Source organism: Alligator mississippiensis, chromosome 2, assembly GCF_030867095.1.
Source record: "Alligator mississippiensis isolate rAllMis1 chromosome 2, rAllMis1, whole genome shotgun sequence".
Taxonomy (NCBI): domain Eukaryota; kingdom Metazoa; phylum Chordata; order Crocodylia; family Alligatoridae; genus Alligator; species Alligator mississippiensis.
Window position 1 is genome coordinate 283,006,943 of NC_081825.1, and position 26,572 is coordinate 283,033,514.

Below are 26,572 nucleotides of genomic sequence, written 5' to 3' on the forward strand. Positions count from 1 at the left end.
CCTTGTTTCCTTAGTGGCCACTTTTTATATTTTTAAAATCTAAAGAAGCATCAGCTTGTTCCCCTTCATCTATTACTTCATTAATGCTCAAAGAATCCTAACGGATTGAACAAGGCATACATTTCCTTTGCACAAGCAGTGTGGGTTACACCTTTATACTGAGATATTCACAGTGGTTAGAACTATATTTCTAGTTACTGTTTCAGCTTGTTTACTAAAACAGTCGATGTAGGCTGGTAGCATCCTGGAGGCTATTTAGAGAGCAGTAGTTAGTCTGAAGTCAGGTACAAGGCAGGGCAGGGTGGCACCTTAGCCTCCTTCTACATGTTACAGATACTGTACAATTGACTGGTTAATTGCACAATTACATTGAGACCAGCTACACATGTAAAGTAGCTATTACACCATAAAAAGCTCCAACTATAAAGTTAGACCTTGAAAATATGTACTAACTTTATAGCTGGTTGTTATCCAGCTTTAAATTTGCATGTGTAGCAGAGTCTGCCCCTGCAGCTGGGAGCCCCATCAGCTGACTGGGCTTTCAGCCATAGGGGTGCACCAGGCGCAGCTGGGGCTGGGAGTCCCACAGCTGATGGGACTCTCCCGCCAAACAGTGCCCCAGCTGTGGCATGGCAGGAGGCCCCATGTATGGATCATGCTTCAGTTCTGTCACACCTTTACTTGAAAGCCCAGAGGGGCCCACAGGTTCAGCTTTCATTGGTGACAGCCTAATTTGTCAGCTAGGGGACGATATTAGTTACTCACCAAAAGAATGGAGGAAAATGACTAATGTCGTATTTGGAAGAGCATAATCTAGTGTAAACCTTTGTTTAAAAAAACAAACCAAACCAAACAACTTCCACCTAACTGTACAGCACTGCAAACTGACACCCACACCACACAAATGCAAGACCCAATCAACAGTGAGTTACAACTGTATTTCTTAAATACTACTTATTCCTACCAGTTCACATGCAAGACACTGGTTCTTCAGTGTGGAAAAGTCTGATCAGTGCACTCCATGATAGCTTGATAACCATGTTAGGGATGCTCCCTAGTCATCTGCCAGATGAAGAGATCTTCCTCCTCTTTTGAGTGACAGCAACCCTTCCCTAATCACAGGCTGGATACTTTACCATTAAACCCTCCATTAAGTGCTAACTTTAGGCATAAAAAGAACACCTGCTTACACGTTAGCAAGTCAAGAGTCTCTCGCAGCCAGAGTCCCAGAAGCAGGTTTCCCCGTCTAACTCGTGATGTTTCCAGAACATTCTAAGGATGACTCATTCCCAGAGCAAATCTACATCACAGGGGCACACCTTGCCTAATGCAGTCTACTACCACCGGCAACCTTTCCTTTAGGATTAACAGAAGTTATGTAAATATGCCTGGTCAGGAGGAAATGCCCGTTTCAATATCAAGGCAGAAGTTAATGTAATATTTCTGTTCGCAAGCTAATTAGCTGGAGGAGTCCACAGCAAAGGCAGATCCATTGAGAGCAGCAGTAAAAGCTGGGCTTGCCTAGCAACCGGCACTGGGTAACACATGGTGTTTGGTACAGTGCGGTATCAATAGAGAACAAGAGCTGCTAATTTAATATACATCACAGATTGTCAGTCTTTACAACTATTGAAACTGCTGAGTATTTTTAGAGGCAAAGAATCAACAGATCTTATTCTTATGCCAGAGCTCTGCAGACACCAGAGGAACCAACCGGATGTTTAGTACATTAAACCTTACTCTGGCAGTCTAGCTGGCAGGGCGAAAGAGTCTATGAGGTCAGTTACATTTGTACGACTCAGTCCATTCCTGAACGTAGGATGAACTGTTCAAGGAAAGAGGATATGGCCAGGTATGAATTGATAGCCATACAACAACAGATTCTTTTGTTACCCTGAAGAAATCTACCCTTCTTCAACAGTGCTGTACATGTTCAATAAATGAACATATTCTTACCTTCGTCTTGATTTGCTTGGGTGTGTCAGCGAGGAAGATGGAAGAGTTGGGATCACTGGCGCTCATTTTTGTCTGAGCTCCTTGCAGGGCTGGGAAAAAGACTGAGTGCAGTAATGCTGGTTTTGGGTATCCAAGTCTAGGTGCTACATCTCGGGTCATTCTGAAATAAGGATCCTGGAACAATCACCAATAAAACTGAATATACCCAGTTGAAAACTGCTTGATTCCTCCTGACTTAGTTCAGCTTCAAAGTACTAATCTTCTGGCAGGATATTCCCTATTCAGTTACCAGTTCCCTTAGGCAGCCAACCTACCCTGAAAAAATCCCTCTCTGCATCTCTGTAGTCTCTTTGTGGACTCATGTCATAAACACTCAATACATTTATTTTAAAAGAAGCTGTGTTGGATGGCTCAGACAAGAGTTGGCCACCTATCAACAGGGGCTGGCAGCTGGACTGCAAGCTTCCACAGGCAAAGAATCTGATCTAGAGCACTGAGCACTCTCCCAGCACGGAGTTAATAGTGCTTTTTTACAAGCCATGTCAGGGGCTGACACACCTAACAAGGGGGGGGGGGGGTCCAACTGTGGTGACAATACAGTATGGATGGAATGCAATGGTTTAGTTCAGGGCTGTCTAACAGGTGACCCAGGGGCTACATGTGGTCCTTGAGGAGTTAACTTGCAGGCCCTGGGCTCCTACCCAGCTGTTTGCTCCCCCCGATGCTCCAGTTGCAGTAACAGCAGGGGCATCCAGGCTCCCCCTCCCTCCTCCTGTTTCAGTTTCCTGAAGTGTAGTGCAGGCTGTAGCGCCCCAAGAGCTGGCAGCCTGGGATGTCTGAGGTACGGTACAGCTGGGGAGCTGAGGGGGAGGCCAGGGTGTCTGCGTGCACAGTGCAGCAGAGGGGGCAGTGGCCATCTGTAGCCCCCAGACACTTACAAGTTGGGGGCTGCTTACAGTCCTGCTTTAGTTCATACATCTCCCAGTGGCTGTTCCCAGAGGAGGTAAAGCCCTGTAACTTATGGCATTCAAATGGTAAAAATCTATTGTTTGGATGGTAAAGGCTGGGGATTTGATCCCTCAAAGAAGGCCATGGTGCCTGACTAGGTGGGCACAACACATGCCTACACCTATACACTACAGGAATTGAGCTGAGATCACGATGGATTAAATACTTAATAGGAACATGTACTAACTAGTAAGGTGTGTACTCTCGGCTGAAGGGCTTTTGTTTTTACTGGACATAGTGTAAGGCCCTTCCACTTTCTCACATGTCTGCCTAAGGAAGTTGCTTGTGGAAAGAAAGTTTTGTAAATGCATTCAAGCCCCTGCAGAGAGGTCTGATGTGTGCATTAAAAAAACCCCACACACCCCTTAAAATAAAGCTGGTGCATATTAAGATGATTTCTCACTTGATCAATGGCACATGGAATAAGACACTGAATGTCCTCCTTGCCCTTGAAAATCTGTGGGAATGTTGAGCTGAAGGACGGAGCAGCTTGAATAGCAGGAAAACTGATCTTTCCTAGAAAAGAAGACATTTTGGAAGATTCTGATTTGCCCTTGCCAGTACACTATCACCCAGGATGCATAATCAATTAATACTAAAGTAAGTTAACTCTAACGAAGTTCACTGGCATCTCTAAACTAATGATGGTGGATGTCAGGAAGGGTAATGAAAAGGACTAGATTACTCTAGGCATTCGGAGACAGGCTACTGGGCTAGATGGACCACTGGTCTGACCTACTATGACACTTCTGATATCCTTAACAAGACATACAACTACACAGAAACAATTAATTTAGTTCAATATCTGAAATATATATTAATTCCATCTTGCTCAGATACTGAACTGAGAAAGAGAGAGAAGCTCTTGTATGGGATGTTTTGGATAGGGATATTTCTGCCTTGAGTCCCTTCCAGTCCTAATTTTAGGCAATTCTTTATGTAAAATATTGAACTGAATTTTATTTATTAATATATAAATACATATAAATATATATAGAGAGACTATATCATAGAAAAGTAGGGATGGAAAGGACTTACAAGAGAAATATTTTTACTGAAACCATTCCAATGCTAATAGTAGTAAAATAAATAATTATTCTCTACACTTAAGCTTATCAGACAAACTTAGATAAATTCTGTATTTAATACTTCATTGCCATTAAGACAACAGCAGTATTTATATTGCAAAAAAAAAACTGATAGCTGTAATTTGGCTTGAAGGACACCAGTTTAAAATATTAACATTGTGCTTTCCTTCTCAGCCTTTTAATGAGCGCAGATCCTAGTCTGTTTATATAACCAAGTTGCCTTTGACTCAAAAAATGTGCAAAAAAGCTGTAATTTCTAGCAATTCATATTCACGATCTTACCAATGCAATCGCTATCTGTAAAGCCAAAGATTCCTTTCACTTGGTTAAATGTAACATGCTTTTGGATCTTTACAATGTTTTTGTAGAATCCAGGACTCATTCTGTAAGGCAAAAAGAAAAGACAAATTCATAGCAAAATATAGTTTCCCTCTTCAACTTTTTCTAATATCATTTCTGCAATAAAACTGACACAATGCAGGTGAGCTGTTACTCCACCTGAGCAGTACTGCTTTATGACACATTCTGGATAGTTATACTTTTTGTTAAAAAAAGATTATTTTACATTTTCTTATTAAAGCTACCATATACTTCGTAGATGGGGCTCATCAAAAGCTTTTTTATGAAAATTGGTTTTACTGGTGGAAGATTGAGGTTTCCTAAGTATGAAACTTCTCACAATCAGTAGTTGCTGTACACTGAAAACATAACCTTTTTGTCAAAAAAACAAATGCCTGGAAACAGAAATATTCTGACTTGCAAATGATGCTGGGGTGATGCTCATGGGAGCTGAAATGGTGTCAGATCCCCATTTCCCTCTCTAGGCCAGGGCACTTTGAACTGAAATCTTCCGTAACATTCTATGGCCAGATACCATCAAGATACTGCATTTGGGCTCTCTTAGAAAGGAGACTATAGGAGATGTATCTGAACTAGGGAGTTTGGCCTACAGAGAACAGGAGTGGGATGCACTTGACTATGATCCCATTAGACAGCATTTCTAAATCAGCATTTCTAACACCATTTCTAAATCAAAACAGTTGTTTTTTGAATTTCTGCTGAAAAGCTGAATTTTTCATGGGAGGCTGTTGTTTCAGTTGGTTACGGATGGGCAGCTCCTATGCTGCAGCTAAATTTTGTAGAGCTATTCCATGTGTTGTCAACCCCAGAAATAATTCCAGTGCAAATGGAACCTGTAGTTATCACTGAATGGAAGTAAAATGGCAGAGAATATTTCTTCATCAGGATGACATCTTTGCAAATTCCTTGTTCTACAAGGAAAAACAAAAATGGTTTCTTTTTCTTTCAGGGAAGCAAGCATTGGGAACACTAGAGAAAACCTCCATAACTTTCTTCCAAAGAGCTAACCTCTCCTGAATTAGAGAGGTTTTTAGTCATGCTTATAACCTCAATATCTGAACACCTACTTGACCTTCCTCTTCCAAGTGCCAATGATATGTTATGGGTCTACTAAGAACAGTTTTTGAAAAACAGATAAAAACTTCTGGGGGAAGGATAAAGAAAACCCAAACACTAACAACTTTCAAGGCTAACCCTACAGTCTTTTCTTAGCCAAGACCTCCTATTAAAATTGCAAGGGGCTTTGCAAGAGTAGTACTGATCAAATCTAGTATTACTGACCCACCTCCCTGCAAAAGAATCTGAAGTTGGCTGGGCTATTACACAAAACAATATACCTGATACAAACATATTAGCACACAACTCGTTTATGTACCTGGAGGTTCTTATTACTGTGACCCTCCTTCTCTCTTCTCTTTGCAAACTCTTCAGGCAGGAATTGTGCTTTCTTGTATATTTTTATGCCTATTAGACAATGTAACCTTGATCCCAATTAGGGCCTTAAACTGTCACATAAATATAACAACATGGCGCTGTACAAGACGGAATGAGTCAAGGTCCCTGTCTCAAGGTTTCTGCAGTTCAGTTGGTACAGAATTGGATCTAAGCTGTACAGACGCTGCAGAACCCATGAAGGTCTGATTATCATAGCTGTAGGGATACCTGCTGCCTATTCCAATTGTTTCTTTCTTCTGTTACTTCAAAATTCTTACTATTTTATTTTTGCTTGGAAGTTACATTTGCTGTAGTCTGTGTGTGGCATAGGAAATTTAGATACAAGTTTGGGAGTATGAGACAATGCCCTAGAGTCTTCCCTTTTTCTGCTTCCCTATTATTAGTTTTTACAGCATTAGAGAGAAGGGGAAAACATTGCTCATAATTTTCTCATGCTTATTCACTTTGCTCATCTTTACTTACTTAAGTAGCTCCTACTCATGCTGACTTAAGTAGGACAGCCATAAGAGTAACAAATACTCACAGAGTAAAAGATTTCAAGATCAGGCTTAATATGCTCTAAGATAACATTTCCTCTCCTCAGTCTGCAGGAAAAGGAAGAGGAATATTACTGAGGTGTGTATATATATGTATATAAGAATGGGGGCACTCTGGAGAATTTTTCTGGGTTTTTGTTGTTGTTAAAATATAAAATATTTTAAAAACTGATTTTTATAAAATGAAAGAAAGAACCATAATAAATGTAAAATGAAAAATATATAGGACCAGTACTTCTATACCAGAACTGACTTGAATCTCTGGGTCAGAAGATCTCTGATATTTAATATTGATCACAGGGACTTAGGAAAGTAGGGCTGTAAGGGACCTTACAAGGTTTAATGCAGGGTAAGTATATAAGCTTATTAAAAAAAAAAAGAGCTCCAAAAATATATATCTGTTCCCTGATCGTAAAGTTTTGCAACTTTAATCTTTCCATGAACTGGAATTAATGGACAGTCAGGTATTAGCTTACACCTTCAGGGCCATTTGGCAATACTGGCAGATGCATGAGAACATGTAGCAATACCGCAGCTTCAGCAACTGCCATTCAGCAGACGTTGCTGCTATTTTTGCTTAAGACTGAGACAGATCTCAAAATATACACTGTGTTTCCACATGTACATGGGTAGAACTTGCAACCACACTTGTGGTCTAACTCTGCTGCCACTGGTCTCCATTAAAGTTTTATTGAGAATACAAATGGAAGCAAACTTAGGTGAACACTGAGGATGTTTGAAAATCCAACCCTAGATGTTCACACAAATATGGCAGGCAGGCATGAACAAGTTAGAAGAAATTCAAAGCCTTATCAAGAAGTCTTTAAACTTAGGCAGTTTGGAACATCTCAGAGGCACTGTCCTCTTGCATACTACTGAAAATGTATTTAATGGCATAAAAACAAAAATCAATATACAATCATTGAGGTCTTATGCCCTCACGTAGCAAACACATACTTAAGTTGGTAAAGATTTGCAAAATTAAGTCCCATAAAAGCAAATTCTTTTTAATGAGTTAAGAACCAATGCCATGTGGGGATACAAAAGGTTAAGTGCTGTCTCTAAAGCGTTCTTCCCCATTCTGAAGTCTTCCTGGAAGCTTTTTCTTGTCACCCATGTGAGAAAGTAAAGCCTACAACTTAATTTTCAAACTCTATTATAGATCAGGCAGTTACAATAAGCTGCTTATTTTTAAATTGTAAGAATCTTGTGAGCTTCTATTAGCAGTGCACCCCCTACTGGAAATTAAAATGGTAACCTTCTTGTTATACTTCAATAAAAGGTGTTCGACAAGTTACTCGTATTCCCTAAAAAAGCAGAAAAGTTATATCAAGCTAAGGACATATAGATCCCAAATAATCAAGTTTCAGTCCTAAGGTTACCAGTGTAAGCCATACATGCATTGTAGACTGTGTGCAACATGTGCTGTGTGTAACAGGCTGACAAGTATGTGAGTGGGCATGAGAGTGAGACAGTCAGTGCTGAAATCTTTAAGGGAATCACAGAAAAGTGTTGTACTTGTTCTGTGTTAGGCTCAGGGCAATCTAGGGAGTATTCCCCCTAGATTAGTGAGCTTAATGGCAGACTCTGTGAGCAAAAAAAAAAAAAAGAGTCAAGAGTTGGAGAAGTGGGTTGTAGACAAAGCCACTCCAAGTTTCTGGGATAAGGACACATTCTGTGGACTGGATCCATTTGTGCAGTTGTGCAACCAGTGGTCTTCCCTGGATAGTCTCCAGACATAAACCCTGGGTGAATAAAAAGGCAAAGAAGTGAGATGCCCTCCAGGGGCTGTTGATTGCATGTAAAGCTTTAACTAAAGAAATGGAGCATTTACAGAATGCAGGGGATGACGCAGAGAAACTGTGGCAAGAGGTAGCGGTCTTAAAGGCACAAATTAATGCATTACAAGGCATGTCCTTAAAGGACAAAGTAGAAATTACAAAGTCAAAAAAACAAGTGGAAGCTTTATAAAACCAAAAAGAAGGAAGCAGATAAAGAAACAGCATTGTGGAAATAGAAAGGACAGGATCCACAAGAAGCTGTGCGAGAGGTCTTGAAACATTCTCCAAATTTAGCTAGGTCTGACCACAGTCAATGACACCAGAAGATAAGAGAGTTGGAAGCTAAATTAGAAGCGTCAGAGGAAATTGTGGCAGAGATACAAGGCTGGGGGGAGACGTGGGGGGACATCTAGGAGAAGATGGGCCTAGTGAAAATGAGTTAGAAGACTGGGATGACAATTGCCCAAATCTATATCTTCCCTATTACAATTATGACTTCAATCACTGGGGTGACCCTCCCTATTGACCATCCTCGTTTCCCCCTTGAGAAGGGAGTTGTAAAGGTTAAGCGATGGCTTGATGCCTGCCAGGGGCCTATGGCCCCTATTGCTGAAAAGGGTCTTCAAGGGTGCCTATACGTGTGCTCTGACATGTTCTAATTAGTTGTTGGAGCAGACTCCATTAATTAGAACGTTCCAGTGCGCCTTACCGTTATGTGTACTCAGCCTCCTGCACATCAAAATGGCTTCAACTAAAACTTGTTGAATGACCATATATAACTGTCTTGCGTAAGGCAGTCAACAAACAAGGTCAGGATACCTTTAATTTTAATGGCGATCAGAAGAACCCGAGCAGTGCATAGGATTACCCCCCTCACCATGCAATGACAGGGAAAAAAAAATAAGGCTCTCAGAGCATTGGTGGGTGAAAGGTCCATCCAATGAGATGCAACCCAGAATTCTCAAAGACGAATGGGTTCAAGAGCTTGTAAAGTCAATTGCAATAGTTAACAGGCAAGTGGCTGTAACCCTAAAAGCAAATATAAAAAAAATGGACAGGAGAATGGGACCTTTACTACCTCCCCAGAAATGGGAAGTAGGAGAGCATGTAATATATAGGTTGTTTAAAGAGAAGGATCACTCACTAAGTCTTTTATGGACAGGGCCCGTCAGGATTGTAAACAAGACTAGCGTCACAGTGCATCAAGTGGAAATCCAAAAAAATAAGCAACCTATACACGAAGGCATGGAGAGACCAATAACAGGAGCAATAAGCTCTTCTTCTTTGTCTTTCAGGGACAATAGTAGTAAGATACAGATCCTCCTGATGATAATTGAAGCAGCAAAACTGTTCAGCTTAGACCAGATGCAGCAGGTGGCAGGGATGATTGTGTCAAGGCCCGTGTCAACAAAAACGTGTGCAATTGACATAATAGCTAGCACATATATACTGAAAGTCACGGGCAACGTGTCTCTATGTTGTAATATAATGACAGCATGAGATCACACTGGACACTGGAAGGTGAAGTCTTCAGCTATTAGTGCCATGTTGGTGGTACAATATACTGAAAACTTTATTATAGTTAGCAACTTTACAAAGGGAAAACATTCAAGTAAAACCATAACCTATTTGGGAAACTATCAATGTGTTCTACAAACTAGTGATGGACAACAGGTGATGGGACAATGGGCTAAGGTGTTTCATAGAATCTAGAAAATTAGGGCTGGAAGGACCTCTGGAGGTCATCTAGTCCAACCCCCTGCTCAAAGCAGGCCCATCTCCAACTAGATCATCCTAGCCAAAACTTTGTCTAGCCGGGTCATGAACACCTCCAAGGATGGAGCTCCCACCTCTCTGGGTAACCTGTTCCAGTGTTTTACTAGCCTCCTAGTGAGAAAATTCTTAATATCTAATGTAAATTTCCCGTGCTGCAACTTGAGACCATTGTTCCTTGTTCTGTCATCTGCCACCACTGAGAACAGTCTAGCTCCAAATAGTTTCCCCTGGTTCCAAAGCAAGATCTTATTTTCAAAGAAATTAGTTTTGGCAACCTCAGTAGTTTGAGACAAACTGTAAAAAATTATACATTTGTGATGTTACATGTATATATGAATGTAATTAGTTTTAATGTTAGTAACATTAACAGCTCTTGTAAAAGGTTTATGCAAAATAACGACGAAAGGTTTAATCAATGCTTAACGTTAATTATGCCAAATTATTTTCAGGGACCACAATCCAAACATAAGCAAAAAATGAAAAAAAGGATTTAGAAGCACTACTGGAAGAAGTAGAAACTGCCGATGTGACCCTTAATTCTACAAATGTAAAAATTCTGGCTAATACATTAATCACAGCAACAGGTACAATAGGGGAGTTGAGGAGCCCCATGTCTAGCTCCATGATACATACCAACATGATTATTAATCTAACAAAAACAGAAGTAAGACAACTGGGAAAATTGTTAATAAAAAAAAGTTAAGAAAACAATTAACATGATAGAAAAAAACACAATTAACATGATAGAGAAAACTGCAAAAAGCAGTGGCATGTACCCAAGCATAATCTTTGTTAAATCAAATGTAAATGCAATTAATTAAAGATGTAGTACTGGGCAGAGTTGAAGCAGAATGAATGGAGATTTGCGAAAAGCATATAAAAACTGGCAGGAAAAATGGGCTTCATGGTAAATAATGGTGAATGGTACCATAAAACAAGGGGAATGGGACTTAGGGCAAGTATGTTAGAAATAAACAGTGGAACCCTAAGAAATATTTATCAAATTAAGTCTCCCAATGTTCCTAATGGAAAAGGGCATACCATAAAATGGGTTCCACCACCCCAATGAGTTACAAAGGATGGACTGTTTGTTAGTCTAAAGTACTGTTGATTGTAAGGGGCAGGGTATATATATGCCCCATAAGCATAGAAACCAATTGCAAAATTAGGACTAAAGTGTAAACAGAAAATATTATGATGGTGAAAGTAAAATGGATGCCATAGGAGGAAACACTGTAAGTGTGGTAGAAAAATGCCATGATGAATATAAACGGGATATTCTCACCCCTAATCACTGTGTAGTAGCATGTTAGAATAATGTAACCACATTACTAATTGGTAATGGTATCAGTTGAAAAGCCTCTCCCATCCATAGCCCAAATAATGTTCAGCTATTAGATAAAAGCGCCAAAAAGTCCCATTGAAGTACCTGGTGTATACAGATGTTGGGTGAACCAGGTCAAACTAACAAGCTGCCTCTTCTGGGCATGTGCCGTGCTTGGCACGGGGTGCATAAAGCACTGTTTTCTTTTTTTTTTTTCCTATGTCTGTAAGCAGGCACAGATAGTAAGAACATTCTCATTAAAAGCAAAGTTCTGTGTTACGTGGCACAAAAAATTGTCTCATAGGTTTCTAATCCAGTCATAAAGCTGTGCTTATGTTGCTGGCTGTTGAAAGTACACAGAAAATACTTTAAAATGTTTGATCATGGGTCATGAAATGTTTATAAACTTACCCCAAGTAGTCAAGATCAGAAAAGATGAAGGTTTTATTGATGTCAAAACCACAGGCTATGATATCCTTTGCATTCTCTATAGTATATTCATAAGCTCTCTCAACCGTCAGATCTTTCCAAAGGTACTTCTCATCATCAGTCAACTGTATAACCAAAGGAATATCAAATACTTCTTGCAGCCACCTATTCAAAGTTAAAAAAATATTTTAAGATAACTTACAGCGAATAGGTTGTAAATTCAGAGAAAAAAATTAAGAGGTTTGAATCTCTACCTCTATGTACATTATTTAGTCATTGATGCTTTCACTAAACCATTGCAAAAAGTCTATCAAGTCAGAACACACAGAGACCCCCTCACCCTCTCTCAGAACTACTTTTTCACACACATTTTGCACAGAACATAAATGGTTACTCAGGCAGAACTGAAATGAAGCTAGGTTTCTATGGTCACATTAGTGGCCTCACTGTATTTGTTAACATTCAGGAACATAAGTCTGAAAGGAATTTTGTGAGTCTTCAAGCCGAGTTCCCAGCTACTGTTGGTACCATGTCATGCAAACTATTACATAAACTTGCTGAGTTGGCATACACTTATTTTACAGGAAAAAGAACAACGAATAATATTTACCTGACACACGGGAAAGTTACAGTGGGTACTGGGACTAAAATATTTACTTCACCGAATGTGACCTTAATATTTCAGTAACAGATTTTTATGTTTGCTCTTATATTTAACTGAAACAAACAATTCTTGGTTGTGATGTACTGTTCAAATGTTAAATGCAATTCAATATGTCACTAGATGAAAACCAAATGTTCTTGTTCAATATGAAGTACATAACATAGTGGCTCAAGCTACTTACTTTGTGAAGATAAATGGGATAAGATGACCAACATGCATTGCCTCAGAAGAGGGGCCTCTACCAGTATAAAGGTAAAAAGGCTTCTTATTTTCATATGCATCAAGAATTTGGTTCATATCTCTAAAGAAAATAAAAAAAAGAGGCAACACGATGTGACTTTTAAAGAAGCTGAGCAACAAGGATAAATGAATGAATTCTAGAAGGACAACTGTAAGAGAAAGTAACATCTTGGATTTGAAGAGTGAAAGCTTCTGACTGCCAAATGTATTCACATATAAAATTGAGCAAATTAACACTCTATTATTAGCATACTTAAAAGGAGTTACCTAAAGAAAAAAAGAAAAGATAAGTTGTGCTTGCCTAAACCTCAGAGAGAACATATAAATAGGTTAAAAAAAGTAAAGCCAGAATTATTTAATAATAGAAAATGTGGCATTTATACTATGACATTGGATGGGAGGCACTGGTTGTCCACTGGATTCCAACAGTGTTGACCAGTGGTTCTTAATCTTTTTGGACTTAAGGCCCCCACTATGTGTCACAACCCAAAGTTGTGATTTTTTTTGTTTGTGTGTGCGCTTCGGCACTGCTAAATTATTTCCCGCCAATTTGTCGCTTTCTTTGCACGGTAGAGTTCTCTGTTGCAAGAGGGAACTCTGGTGCAACGGGGGATTTCCTGCCAAATTGTAGCTTCTTTGCAGGGTGCATCTCTTTTGCATCGTAGTGATACACGTTGTAAAGAAGTTCCCGCCATTTGTATTAGGATTCACGCCACATTATTGGCCCATTCCTAATGTAGGCACACGTGGCGGCTAGCGAGTGGCTTGCTAGCCGTACATAAGGCTTGGGTAGCTTCCGCCCAAGTCGGAGGGAGAGAGAGAGAGAGAGAGAGACTTCATACTCTGTGAAGATCTCCAAGCGCTGTGGACCCTCGTGGACCCAACGCGCCTCTCCTAAGCAGGCAATAGAGGCTTAATAACCGAACCCACGGAGCTTTAACTACTCCGGAGGGAAGAACGAACCACGCCTCTAGCCTCTCCCCGTCGCCGAGAGCAATCCTAGACATATCCCTTTCCTGTAACTGGACTCGCGGAGCCTAGCAAACTCCGGGGAAAACTTATCGGACCTGCGGAGCCTAGCAAACTCCGTGGGAGCAATCGATTTGTTGTGTTCCTCTAGTGAGGATCCAAGCGGGAGCTGTGCCTGGAAACCTGTCCAGCCTACACCATACCATCTTCGGTGTAAGTAAATAATCTTTTCAATCAACCATTACGCCTCCGTCACTAATTTTAACTCGTGTGCGCTAAACCGCCACCGCGGTTCTCTCCAGCCCTGTGTGCCCAGGCTGCTGGCCACAGCCCGTGTGCAACGAAGACGGGTTCGGTTCGACCCCGGTTCACCCCCGGCTCGCCCATGGCGACGCACATGGGATCGGAATCGCCGCCGCACATGGCGAGGAGGGCGGGATCGGGGCCCGGCCCACACACTATGGATTCCCATTTGAAATATCTGGGTTTGTCTTGTGAGTCATGTGCAAGTCTTTGCACACTTACTAGTACTAATATTGCGTGGTACCCTTGAATCTATGTACAGCCTCAAGGAAACCAACAGACACTTTACATGAGCACAGAGAGGTCTATGTCGTTAACTACTGATTGAGGAATGCGCCTAAGCATGACTAGAACTAGACAATACCTAACACTTGAAAATTTTCCTGCTTGAATCAACAACTCGTATCTATCTGCCTTCCCTTGCACCTTGCTCCCAAAAAGTTTGATTGTATCAAGAAATAAGATGTTATTTCCAGGAACAAAGGATAACTTTAAAAAGGACTTAGATGTGGGATTCAAGGGATTTTATTTCTGGAGATGAGCTGCAATACTCCTTCTATAGATGCTGAATGTGAGGAACTGAAGCAAGTAGAAAGTGCTGACTCATACCGTATGACAAACAGCTTTTGAATCCTCCCCCTCAGTTATTTATATGGGGTTATAACATTTCCTGTGCTGCCCACACATTCATTAAGGCCACCTTTGCAAAATCGAGTCATGCAATAGCCATAAATATAACTGCTAGTTGCATCATTTAATATATAAAGATGTGCTGCTTTACAGAAAGCTTTTAATATTTTAGTGCTAGACTTTAAGAGAAAATGACATTCCAAAACTACTTGAGTTCTCTAGACTTAATATTTTAATACAAACTGTTTCTTGTTAAACTAGTGACATGATAGAATATTTTTCTGCTTAACACAACAGCATTTATTTGCTATTTTCTATGCTATTTATTCATGCATGTTATAAAAACAGTGGTGCTTATAATACAAGGTGGAAGGAAGGCATCACAGTGAAATAGAAAAGACTCCCATTGTGCATTCCCCAAATTTTCCCTACTTGCTTTGAATTAATGGTGAAATATTCTAAATCAATGCATATATTCTGAAAGAAATTAACTAGCCTTTGGGGGCAAAATTTTGCTCTCAGTTAGGATGGTGTAAGTCTGGAGTAACAAGCATGATTTCAAGCATGTTCAATTGGGTTTACATTTGTAACGTGACAGCACAGCATGGCTTTCTATTGGACACAGATTGCTCCCACTACATGGACAGGTGCTGTATACATCCTGATTTGCACACAGTCCTTGTCTTTTAAAGTTCTACACGGGTAAGAAAACTCACTCACCTATGAGAAAAAAAGATGCCTCTGCGTAGAAAGTGGTGAGGTTTTTGCCCAGTTACTCTTTCTATTCGATTGATCAGCTCTTTGTCAATTTTACTGCTGCCAAACCGAACTGCAATAAAAATTGCATAATTTATATATGTTGCTAGCTGAAGTACTCTATAGACTTAAACAGAATATATTCCTTAGGCACTAAACTGAAGACATCTAAAACAACATTACAAAGCAGGAAAAATTTGGGTCATAGTTAATTACTATGTTCAGAAAATTTGCAAACAGCTGCTCACCCTTGTCACAGTATGTGAGCACCTCTGACCCCTCCTAGCCTTGTAGGATCACCTTTGTGATCTTTGGCAGAATCATTCAATTCTTCCACTCTCAGACCGGGACCTCGATACAGTCCCCTGGTCCCAACTGTGACTACCACAGCAGGGCATTCTTTCCAGGTGGAAACCAATGACTGATTGTTTACATACTGTATTAACCTCCTTAAGATAGAGCAAGGCAAAAGTATTTTAGAGAAAACATCCCTTTAAAATCAACAAGAAAGTCGCTTCAGGAATGGGTGCTGTGTAGTTCTACAGCTCCCCTCCTTACCTCCCAAAGCTTATAGCCAGCCATAAGCATTCCAACTGTTCTCTTTGCCTTTCATACCTCAGAAGGTTAAAGTCCTTTGCTTTTATTTTGATACCATTATGGAAGCTCCAGCTTGACTGGATTCTCTACAAAAACATAGAGATTGAAACTGTCTGGCAGCACTGCTGTAACCAAGATAGCTGAGTGAGCAAAGACAGTCTGTACCTCAAGGATTAGAATAAATATGACCCCTCCTAAAACCAGTATCAGGAGAGCAGATTCTTCGAGAAAAGTATTCAAGGATGTATCAGACATCAAAAACATTAAGGCACATTAACAGCTGTTTGGGTTTGACATCAAGAAAACGGAAACTGACAGCAAGTTCTCGTTTTGAGAAGACAATATAAATACCCTGAATGCAACCTGAGAAGTCTACAGAACAACTGCAGGACAATGTTAATGATCTCATGAGAAATCATCTGAGACTAGCGCATCTCCAGAGGTAGAAGAAAAAAAGGGCATCACTGGGAATTTTAACCAGATTAATTTTAACCACTGCTCATCCTTCCATCTCTTCCTCTCACCGTAATTTAAAGACAGGGAGAACAAATTGCTTCTTTCTACCAAAGCCCTAGGCCATAATTGTAAAATTGATAATATATAATCTTACAGAGCTTATCCTTTCAGAAGTCTGCCACCTTAAAAAACAATTAAAAAAAACACACCCATATGGACACAGAAGGGACATAGGATGATGTTTATCAAATTATACCAACGAAGTGGTAGAAATAAAGGTTAAGGTCTTAGTTAAAAAATTGAGTTTGAATTATTTTATTTCCTCTTCTGTCACTTTTAAATGTAAAGATGAGGACAATAGGCACAGCTTTATGCCTCCTGTGAGGGTTTTTAAAGTGTTTTAACAATTCAGCTACCAGTATAGAAACTCAACTCAAACTTAAAGTCCAGCTGCCAATCCCGCTGGGAAAACTCACTTGTTTTCAGTTCCCCCATGCTTTCAGTTTCCTTTCTTTAGATCTCCTTGATTATACCAGTGGTGGGAGCCAAATGAAGAGGAAAGGAGTGGTGAAGAACTGATTTCTGGTTAAACTCTGCCCTTTTCCCAGAGACAGGATAAACCTGCTTGTTTCTGTACCCACAGTTACCAGGTCAGAATGCCTACAATACTGGCATGCCTGTCTTGCCAGGGGTTATCCCTTTCTCTTAATGCGTCTAGGTTGCCAGCAGCACAGCCTCCTCTGAGATGACTCCAAGCCAAATGATTAACTGAACTTGGGGGGACTTTTCCCGTTCACAATCAAAATCATTCCGTAGGGAAGTGGAATTTTTCCCCTGTTTAATGGCAGTTTAAATCATACCTTAGAACCACCCAAGTCAGCCAGCTAGTATCCTTTACACTCCTCTGCTTAATTCTGCCCATATTCCAAATTCCAAACAGCAACTAATTTGGAGATTCTTTGTTGAAGAAAATCTTCATTCTCTCCTAATATATATCCTTATACTTATACATGGTTTCTACTGTTTGGCTACACATAGCCATGTACATTCAAGAAAGTTATTTTAAAAAAATATGCCACTGAATTGCATGTTGTTTCTTTGCATTTTTGCTTCATGTCTACAGTTAAAACAAAGGAACTATGGTGTTAACAAATATTCAGTCTGCAGAAATAGCCTCTGCCTTGAAGAGTAGTTACACTGTTTGCAATCAGGGATTAGGATTATAAACCTTTATAGACAGGAAGATTTTTAAAAATATTTATTGATGAATACTATTACATTTCCTGGAGTGCTTATTCTTCATAGGATGAAAAGAATCCTATCATTTAAATCTAATTACATTATTTCTCCACTCAAACTCCCCAAGGAGAAATGAAATCCCATTCTATTCTTAATAAATATCTCCTGCTGAACCCACAGCTTGGTACGAGAGGCCAAAAAACCGTGCATGTCCACGTACACATGCTGCTACTGAAGCAGCACAAGTTGGATCTCATTGTTTTAATACTAAGCCCTCCTATTCTTTTATAGCATTTTTTACAAGCGTTAAAGTTATGATGTAGCTATAATATGCAAGAAGCAAAGATTTTTGTGAGTAATATCTTTTAATGAACCAACTGTGTGATTGGGATAGACTTATATAAGCTTTCAGGTATCACAGTATCCTTCTTCAGGTCCTGACCTGACCTAAAGGGCATCTGTTCCTGAAAACTTGTCTGGATATCTCTCTCAGCTATACTGCTGGACCAACAAAAGATCACTAAATAACCCTTGCTTCCAACATATTCAGACCATCATACTTCCAAACAACATCTGGGGGAACAGGACAAACTGACACTTGCAAACCAACATACATAACATTGCATGTGACAGATAACTGCACAGTTAAGGCTGCACAGTTAAGCCAGAAAATGCATATTGTTGAATAGACACCATCCATTTCAACAGGAGGCCTAGAAGACTTTCCAGATACTGTACAGATCTGTACATGTTGTAGGTACAAAAACTGTATAATGCTATAAATGAAGATTAAATAAATGAGATTAGACAGGACAGTATTTTTGTTTGCACTCCTTACTCGGTTTTCCCTGTTTAACGGCAGTTTAAATCATACCTTAGCACCACTCAAGTCAGCCAGCTAGTATCCTTTACACTCCTCTGCTTAATTCTCCTCATATCCCAAATTCCAAACAGCAACTAATTTGGAGATTCTTTGTTGAAGAAAATCTTCATTCTCTCCTAATATATATCCTTATACTTGGTCAGTTTAGCTATATTTAGTCAGGTTTACCTGCTGTTTATGTCATAAAGCACCAGGAAAAAGAAAAGCATTTTTAAAACATGACCATGCAAAACGTAAAACTAGCAACAGGAGTCATGGCTAAGGTGCACTGGGCCAAAAGTATTCTGTATTAGTTTAATGGCTGCAGCAAGTTTTAAAAAACAATCCTATTGGGAATTTTTTAAAATGGGGACATAACACTTGCCATAAATTTTGTGCTACAGGTATAAGCCATGCAAAAGTATCCTTTAAAAAAAAAAAAAAAAAGAAAAGGAATTCAGCATAAGATAAAACAAAAATCACAAAGAAGAGCAATCTATGGACAGTTTCAGCTTAACAATCAATTCTTTAAAAATTTGTTAGTGTAAAAAGACAGGGTATAATGGAAGCTAGTTTGCAACTAATTATAACGGTCCCTATGAGCAGTCCCCATTATTATACACAGTAATAGCTTCATGGAAGTTCTGTAACTGGAAATGGTCATATTATTAGTTGGACATGCTGACAACACATGAAACTTATGTTTCAAAATGAGAGGATATAACAAAACCTTTGAAAAAGTGTTAGTTTTTAGAATCATTTTACAAAAGTTACGTTTAGAACACTGAATTTATAGTATGAGAGTATATACCTATGAGTTTGTCATAGTCTACGCCTTTTGCACTGGATGTCTGCACTGTCCATGGATCCACAAAATCATCATCTTCTGTAATAGCTGGGGCATTATTTATTGGTGTGAAATCTGTTGGAGGTGAACCAGCTTTGTAATCTTGTCCTGTTGTTGCTTTATACATCAGTTTTAATGACAATAGTAACTTCACAGCTGTGTCAATTTCATCCTGAATAAAGGAAAGTTTTCAAATTTAGTAGACTTCAGTGAAGGTTTTCCACCAACACAGACACTTACACACATACACCCTGACACACCCCGACACACACCCTTCAATGGGACTATATGCATTTAAGTTAACTTTTTGCTTATGTATCTGCAGGATGAAGGACCAAGAAGGGGGAAATGGAAATGATGACAGAGTTTCTGAGCATTTTCCACACACAAATGATAAAAACTTACTAACTTTGGGCAAGTTGCTTAACCCCCTCTGTGCCTTGGTTTTCCATTTATAAAACAAGAACAAGGATATTTACCTACCTTGAAGGGACTGATGAAGCTCAAATTCTTGACATACAAAATTATTAGATATGCTTGGATGATAATGCTTCAGGATATTATGCTAAAAATACTCTTGCAGTGGTTCACCTTAAAACATGAATTCATTTTTTTTTGCAAGTGATCTTGGTGAACCTAAATGACTTCTTTATGACTTACCTAGTTACATTCTATATCGGGGTGTCAAACTCATTTGGCCCCTGTGGGCTGGAGAGGAAGTGTAGAACTCTCCACAGGCCAGATCTGGAGTATGGAGGTAGTCTGCAGGGTCATAAATTTGGCAGTGGGGTAAGCAGTGTCTATGTTAATTGCTGCAGCAAGTAACACTGCCATTGCTTGTCCCACCATCAAATTTCCAGTCCCGTGGACAATATCTTTGACATCCCTGCTTTACATAAGAGAATGTTACTGGAACTGCTCATACACACATAAAATCCCAGGGACTAAGACTTTTGATCAATTAAAAAACCCCCCTGAAACCATGCTGGGATCCCAAATCCTGTAACTTTTTCATATGTACAATTTATATGGAAATGAACACTATTTGCATACACACAGAGGGCAGGATCTGGCACCTTGTTGATCCCACAAAGGTTGACTGAAAAGTGATGATTGACTTCTATCAAACTAGGAGTCTATTTATTGTCCATGTGCGTGCATGTATGCATGTGCACACACACACACTAATTCATAATGGGTATGATAATAAAGTGCATTTCATCCAGGATTCTCAAAATGAGAAGGTTTTGTTATCTGCAGTTTAAAGTTGAGAAAACTGGACTAAAGTAAAGGCAAAGACTTGACTAAAGTTACAAACCAAGTTGCTTAGTGGCAGAACTGAGAGCAGATTTCCATTCTAGTCACTTTCAGTCCTTCCTTCAGGATCAGCAGTTTATTAATATTGAGTTTCAGTCATGTTGACTGAAATTCAACAACACAAATATTTTTAAAACAGAAAAAAAAATTTATTACGCCAACGTAAAATACATCTCAAACCATCATTTTATTTTCAGTGCTGCTACGAGAGAACTAAGCTGCACAAGGGACAATTCAAGAAATGAAATAAACATACCTTTGGTGCTTCTGCTGTTTTAAGTGATCTGACTTTATCTCCTTGCATAGTCACCCTTTCATACAGTTCAAGTGGACTCAAACAGCCAGAGTCACAGTTCTGTCTATTTGACATTTTCCAGGAATGTAAATGATCCTTTTTATTCACAATCTGAAATTGGTCTTGAATGTTTTATTCAGCAAAAAACTGGAGGAGAACTGTAAAGAGATAAACAGGTTATATGATTTACTGTTTTCATTTTAAAGACTGCTGTTCACATCCTATTCTATCTTGAAAGTGACACTGTAAGTAATTTCATTGAAAGTAGGCAATTCATTTGAAGAGTTTTTTTTAAGCACTGGCTTTCAAAAAGCAAAGATGCTGAGGAAAAATAAAATCCTGATTCACATTAGAAGTTAGACTGGTCCTGAAGAAAATAAAATCACAGATTACTTTGTAATATTGTTCTTCTCTCTCTCTATATATGCATACCTAAATAAATAATTCTGGTGCATTTTAAGTTTCATTTTACATTGTAGTATCTCTCCATCTCTTCAATAGTGGACCAAATCCTATCACAAATAAAATCAACTAACTACTTCTGTCAAGAATAGGAGTTTATGGTGGAACAGTGAATGCTCAGGTTATACACATCAGATTCTTAATTCCTACTGTGTTATGCATGCTCTGTAAAAGGGGCAAGCTAGTTTTTTTTGTTTTTTAAAGTTTTTGTAAGACGATTTCCCTAAGAAATAAAGGACTGCTATTTATGACTAAGAAATGTGTCAAACCTATTACCAACTTTAACTAGTCAGAAAGAATACCTGACTGCCCTGTGGGAGTATAGATTTCCCTTGGTGATCCTTATGAGAAAAAAAAAAAATGTGCTCAGAACAATCATCAGTAAACAGATGCCCAATCAAAAATAGGTTGTTTAGAAACTAACAAGTTTTAAAATAATTTGGATGTTCAAGTATAAAAATGAAAGCATCCCTGATGAACTACTATTCAGGTAGTAATCAAGGATAAATTCAGTTTTGTAACTTGGTACAGAAAACAGAATGCTTAAAAACATATTCATGGTTACAGCGAGCTTTCCACACACAGAACTATGAATTAGAATACACTGTGCTGTCGATTAGGGTGGCAAAGTGTTAAATAGTTAAGTTGACTAACATAAAAACCCAAACTATTTTATAGCACAACCTTTTCCTAATCAAAGTCATGTCATCTTATTTCATAAACTAATGCTGCTTTTTATACACACAGAATTCAGATAGGCTGGTGATAGATGCACAGCAAATTGACAGACTAAATTAGTTTTGTATCAGGGCAGCAGCAAACAGTCTGAAAGATATTACTCACACTTGAAGCATTCTTTATCAGTTTAAGACCCTGAAGCCCCATTGTCTTCAAAGGGCCCCACTGTCTACAGAGAACAAACTCCAAGGTCAGAAATTGAAAGATTATCCCTAATACTTATGAGTGGCAGATTTTCTTTAAAGATTAATCTTAATCTTTCTTTAAAGAGTAATCTATTTAGTCTAGTCCAGAACTCTTAAAAAGCCTTTCTCTGCAGAGCAGCATATATAGTACATGATTAGAAGTAGGTTTATAGATTTAGCCATAATACTAAAAGACAGCTACACAAAAAAATAAAAACCACTTAAATACTTGTTTTGCTAACCCAGCATTCCAGAACACCCATGAGACTCACATTAGCTGTTTGGCACTACTTAAATGTCTTCTTCCTATAAAATCAGACTGATTATAGCTTAAGTTATATTTATAACAAATGCACACAAATTTTACCATAGATGAGCCATTTGCCTGCCTTGAAAACATAACAGCAGGTTGCTGTGATTAACTAGATCATAGCTAACCAGTAAAGTTCTTTGTCAGCCACCTGCAATGTTCCCAGGTAACAGCCTCAGCTGAACACATGATGGTAGGTGGGGTTTATCATGGTCCTTTCACGTGTCAATATTTAGAGTTTCAGAGTTAGAATTTAGTGATTCTTTCATAAAGAGCTAACATTAGTGTCCTCTCACAAGCAAATACCATGAGCATCAAGCAATGATTATCCAACATCAACTTTGATGGGTCAGCCACATCATCCAGATGGCCAACTCCAGACTCCCAAAGCAAGTTTTATTATCCCAGTTCGGTCAAGGCATATGCTTAAGATGAGGGCACAGAAAGTGCTTCAAGGACATCCTCAAGGTCAGACTGAAAAACTGTAATATCAACATGAACTCGTGGGAGACTATTGCCTAAGATCATCCCAAATGGAGGAAGAGTCTGCTGCAAGGATCTTCATACTTTGAAACCTTATGTCGACAACAGGAGATGGAAAAATGGGAGTGACAGAAAGTGTGTCATAGACCAAATCAAGAATCTGGAGCCACCCACCCCACATGAAAACGTGCCTGAGTTGCAGCAGAATCTGTCAATTCTGGATCGGCCACATCAGCCATCTTTCAACCCACAGATAAGATGATCGTGGAAGACAACCATCCTTGACTGCGAGGGACTGCTGAGGAAGGGAGCTGGGATTTATTGTGGTCCTTTCACATGTCACTATTCAGAGTTTCAGAATTAGAATGTAGTGATTCTTCTATAAAGGGGAGGTCTCTTCCAAACTCCCACACAACTTATTTATATTCATGTTTGGTTCCTTGTCTTTTCCTTTTAGTTTACAGACACAATGTTTGACTTGATAAGTAAACAGCATTCAATAAACCCACATATGCTAAAGGATTTTTATGAACCCTTATCAAAAGGAAACATATCATCCTTACAAATTCAATAAGCTTAAGCAAAATTCAGATATTGCCATTTTATAATGAAAATGTTTTTAAGAATATTGAGCCCTATGCCAAATAGTGTTAGCTTATTGCTGGCAAAAATCAGAAGAGATCTCAGTCTGTAGTTCTGCACAATAGAAGTGGTCATCTTTTCTCTGATTTATCAGGCACTGTCTACCACCAAAAGCAAGATATTGGACTAATCAATTCATTTTAATGGGAGCTCAGGTGCCCAAATACGTTTCTGCATCTGGCCCTGAATGATTTCATAGACTGCCCTCAAACTTTTCTGCATGTCTGAAATCATTCCTATTACTGTTGACATTTAAATGCTCAAAATATATTAATCTAAATCATAAAATAGGTATCTTCTCGGGCTGGCTCTGGTATGGGGCCCAAGGCATATCAGCTGGGATCAGAGGGGGCGGGGCACGGCAGGTCCCCGCACAAGCTGATATGTCCCGGGCCTGCCTACCATGGGTGCCAGGTGGCACCACCAGCTTCCTGTGATCTGGGAGGCAGATTGGGGGCCTGCATCCCCAGGAGAAGTCTGCCACAGCTCTTGCAGCCCTCCCAGGCAGTACAGGCGGGCCCCAATCTGCCTGCCGGATGGCAGGAGGCTGGTGCTGCCAGCTGGGGCCAGCAGCAACATCAATCTTCCCGGTGCTGGGTGCAGGGTGGCAGGAGCAGCCTCCTGTGATCCGGCAGGCCAACTGGGGCTTCCTTGCACCCCTGGAAGGGCTGCATGTCTCTCCCAACTACTACCGGGTGTGCAGAGGACCCAATCTGCCTGCCGGATGACAGAAGGCTGGTGCTGCTGGCTGGGTGTAGCCTGAGCTGGGAAGAGCAGTTGGTGCTGCCCTGGCTCCAGGCGGCAGCACCAGCCACCTGTGATCTGGCAGTCAGATCAGGGGCTTGCTCGCACCCCTGGGAGGGCTGCGGGGGCTGTGCCAGACTTGTCCCGGGAGTGTGGGGGCCCCAGTCGGCCTGCCAGATGACAGGAGGCTGGTGCTGCCACAGTATTTGGGTCTATTTATGTAACATTGAAAAGAATTCAAAAGAACGTGTCCTGACAAAATATAGAGGAAATCCTGTTTTTATGAACGATACAATACAATACAATAAAGTTTCTCAACCTCAGTTTACAAAGCTGAAGCACTTTGGTCACATCCCAAAGTCTCCAGTACATCAACAAAGCAAGATGCCAAGACTGCAAGCCCCCAATCTGCCTGCTAGATCACAGGAGGTGGGTGCTGCTGGCTGGGGCCAGGGCAGCTCCAATCTTCCCAGCTTGGGCTACACTCAGCTGGGAGCACCAGCCTCCTGTGATCCGGCAGGCCAATCAGGGCCCCCCCACACTCCCGGGAGGGCTGCAGGGCTCTGCCAAGTCCTCCTGGGGGTGCAGGGGGCCCTAACTGGGCTGCCGGATCACAGGAGGCTCCTCCTGCTGCCTGGGATGGTGCTGGGTGCAGCCCACACCCAGCACTGGGAAGATCGGTGCTGCCACTGGCCCCAGCCTCCTGTAATCTGGGAGGCAGATTGGGGCCCGCCCGCACCCCTGAGAGGGCTGCGGGGACTGTGCCAGACTGCTCCCAGGGGTGCGGGCCCCCAATCTGCCTCCCAGATTACAGGAGGCTGGTGCTGCTCCCTGGGGCCAGTGGCAGGCAGGCCTGGGGCAAATCAGCTTGTGCAGGGACCTGTCCCCGCCCAGGGATTGAGCTGATTTGCCCCAGGCCCTGCACCGTCCTCGGGTTGGCTCCGGTACGGGGGCCAGGGCATATTAGCTCATGTGGGGACTTGACGTTGCCCCAATCCCAGGGCACGGATAGCTCCTTGCACGAGCTGATTAGCCCCGGACTCCACGCCCTCCTCGGGCCAGCTCCAGTATGGGGCCCAAGGCATATTACCGAGGATTGGGGCGGGGGTGGGTCCCCACACAAGCTGATATGTCCTGGGCCCGCCTGCCACTGGCCCCAGTTGGCAGCACCAGCCTCCTGTGATCCAGAAGGCAGAATGGGGGCCTACATCCCTGGGAGCAGTCCAGCACAGCCCTTGCAGTGCTCCTGGGGGTACAGGCAGGCCCTGATCTGCTTGCCAGATGACAAGAGGCTATTGCTGCTGGCTGGGGCCAGCGGCAGCACCGATCTTCCCGGTGATGGGTGCAGGGTTTGCCCATTGTCATCCCAGGTGGCAGGAGAAGCCTTCTGTGATCTGGCAGGCCGACTGTGGCCACCCTATGCCACCAGGAGGGCTGCGCAGGCTGTGCCAGACTCCTCCCGGGGATGCAGGGGCCCAAATTTGCCTGCCACAGGAGGCGGGTGCTGCCACAATATTTGGGTCCATTTATGTAACGTTGATAAGAATTCAAAATAACGTGTCCTGACAAAATATGAAGGAAATCCTGTTTTTATGAATGATACAATACAATAGTGTTTCTCAACCTCAGTTTACAAAGCTGAAGCACTTGGTCACATCCCAAGTCTCCAGTTCATCAACAAAACAGGATGCCAAGATTCACTGCACTTTAAAGGTGAGGGAATTGGAGTTTCACTTTCGACAGCAGTCAGTATACTTTGTATCCTGCAACCTCCTGCTCCAATGCTACTATTTCTGTACTTGCAGTTTGGAAAATCCATTGTCACATAACAGGTGCATTGTTTTCCTTATTGCTTTACAAACTTATTTCTTTTGCCTACCTTGGAAACATAACAAAGGGTTGCGGTGGTTAACTAGATCATAGGTAACCAGTAAGGTTCTGTTTGTCAGCCACCTGCAATATTCCCAGGTAACAGCTTTAACTGAATTTACGACGGTCGCCGGGAATTTCACTCACCATGCTCCTGATATATATTTTTATTCAGAATAAAATGAATCTGATCAAAGCCATACGTAGTCTGAATTGCCAGAAGATTTGCTTGTTTAGTCCATTACATTTTC

The 26,572-nt window shown here is 40.8% G+C and overlaps 1 protein-coding gene across 1 annotated transcript in view; it reads right to left on the reverse strand.

Annotated features, from left to right (window-relative positions):
- Positions 1-26,572, reverse strand: part of WARS1 (tryptophanyl-tRNA synthetase 1) — a 44,218-nt gene that overhangs the window by 10,256 nt on the left and 7,390 nt on the right. The window contains exons 2-9 of the mRNA XM_006260706.4: positions 20,850-21,046; positions 19,241-19,448; positions 15,240-15,348; positions 12,559-12,678; positions 11,696-11,878; positions 4,335-4,435; positions 3,368-3,480; positions 1,957-2,130 (exon numbers count right to left, since the gene is read on the reverse strand). Of these exons, the coding sequence (XP_006260768.3) occupies positions 1,957-2,130; positions 3,368-3,480; positions 4,335-4,435; positions 11,696-11,878; positions 12,559-12,678; positions 15,240-15,348; positions 19,241-19,448; positions 20,850-20,963 (1,122 nt within the window). The 5' untranslated portion in view covers positions 20,964-21,046. The remainder of the gene's footprint in view (positions 1-1,956; positions 2,131-3,367; positions 3,481-4,334; positions 4,436-11,695; positions 11,879-12,558; positions 12,679-15,239; positions 15,349-19,240; positions 19,449-20,849; positions 21,047-26,572) is intronic.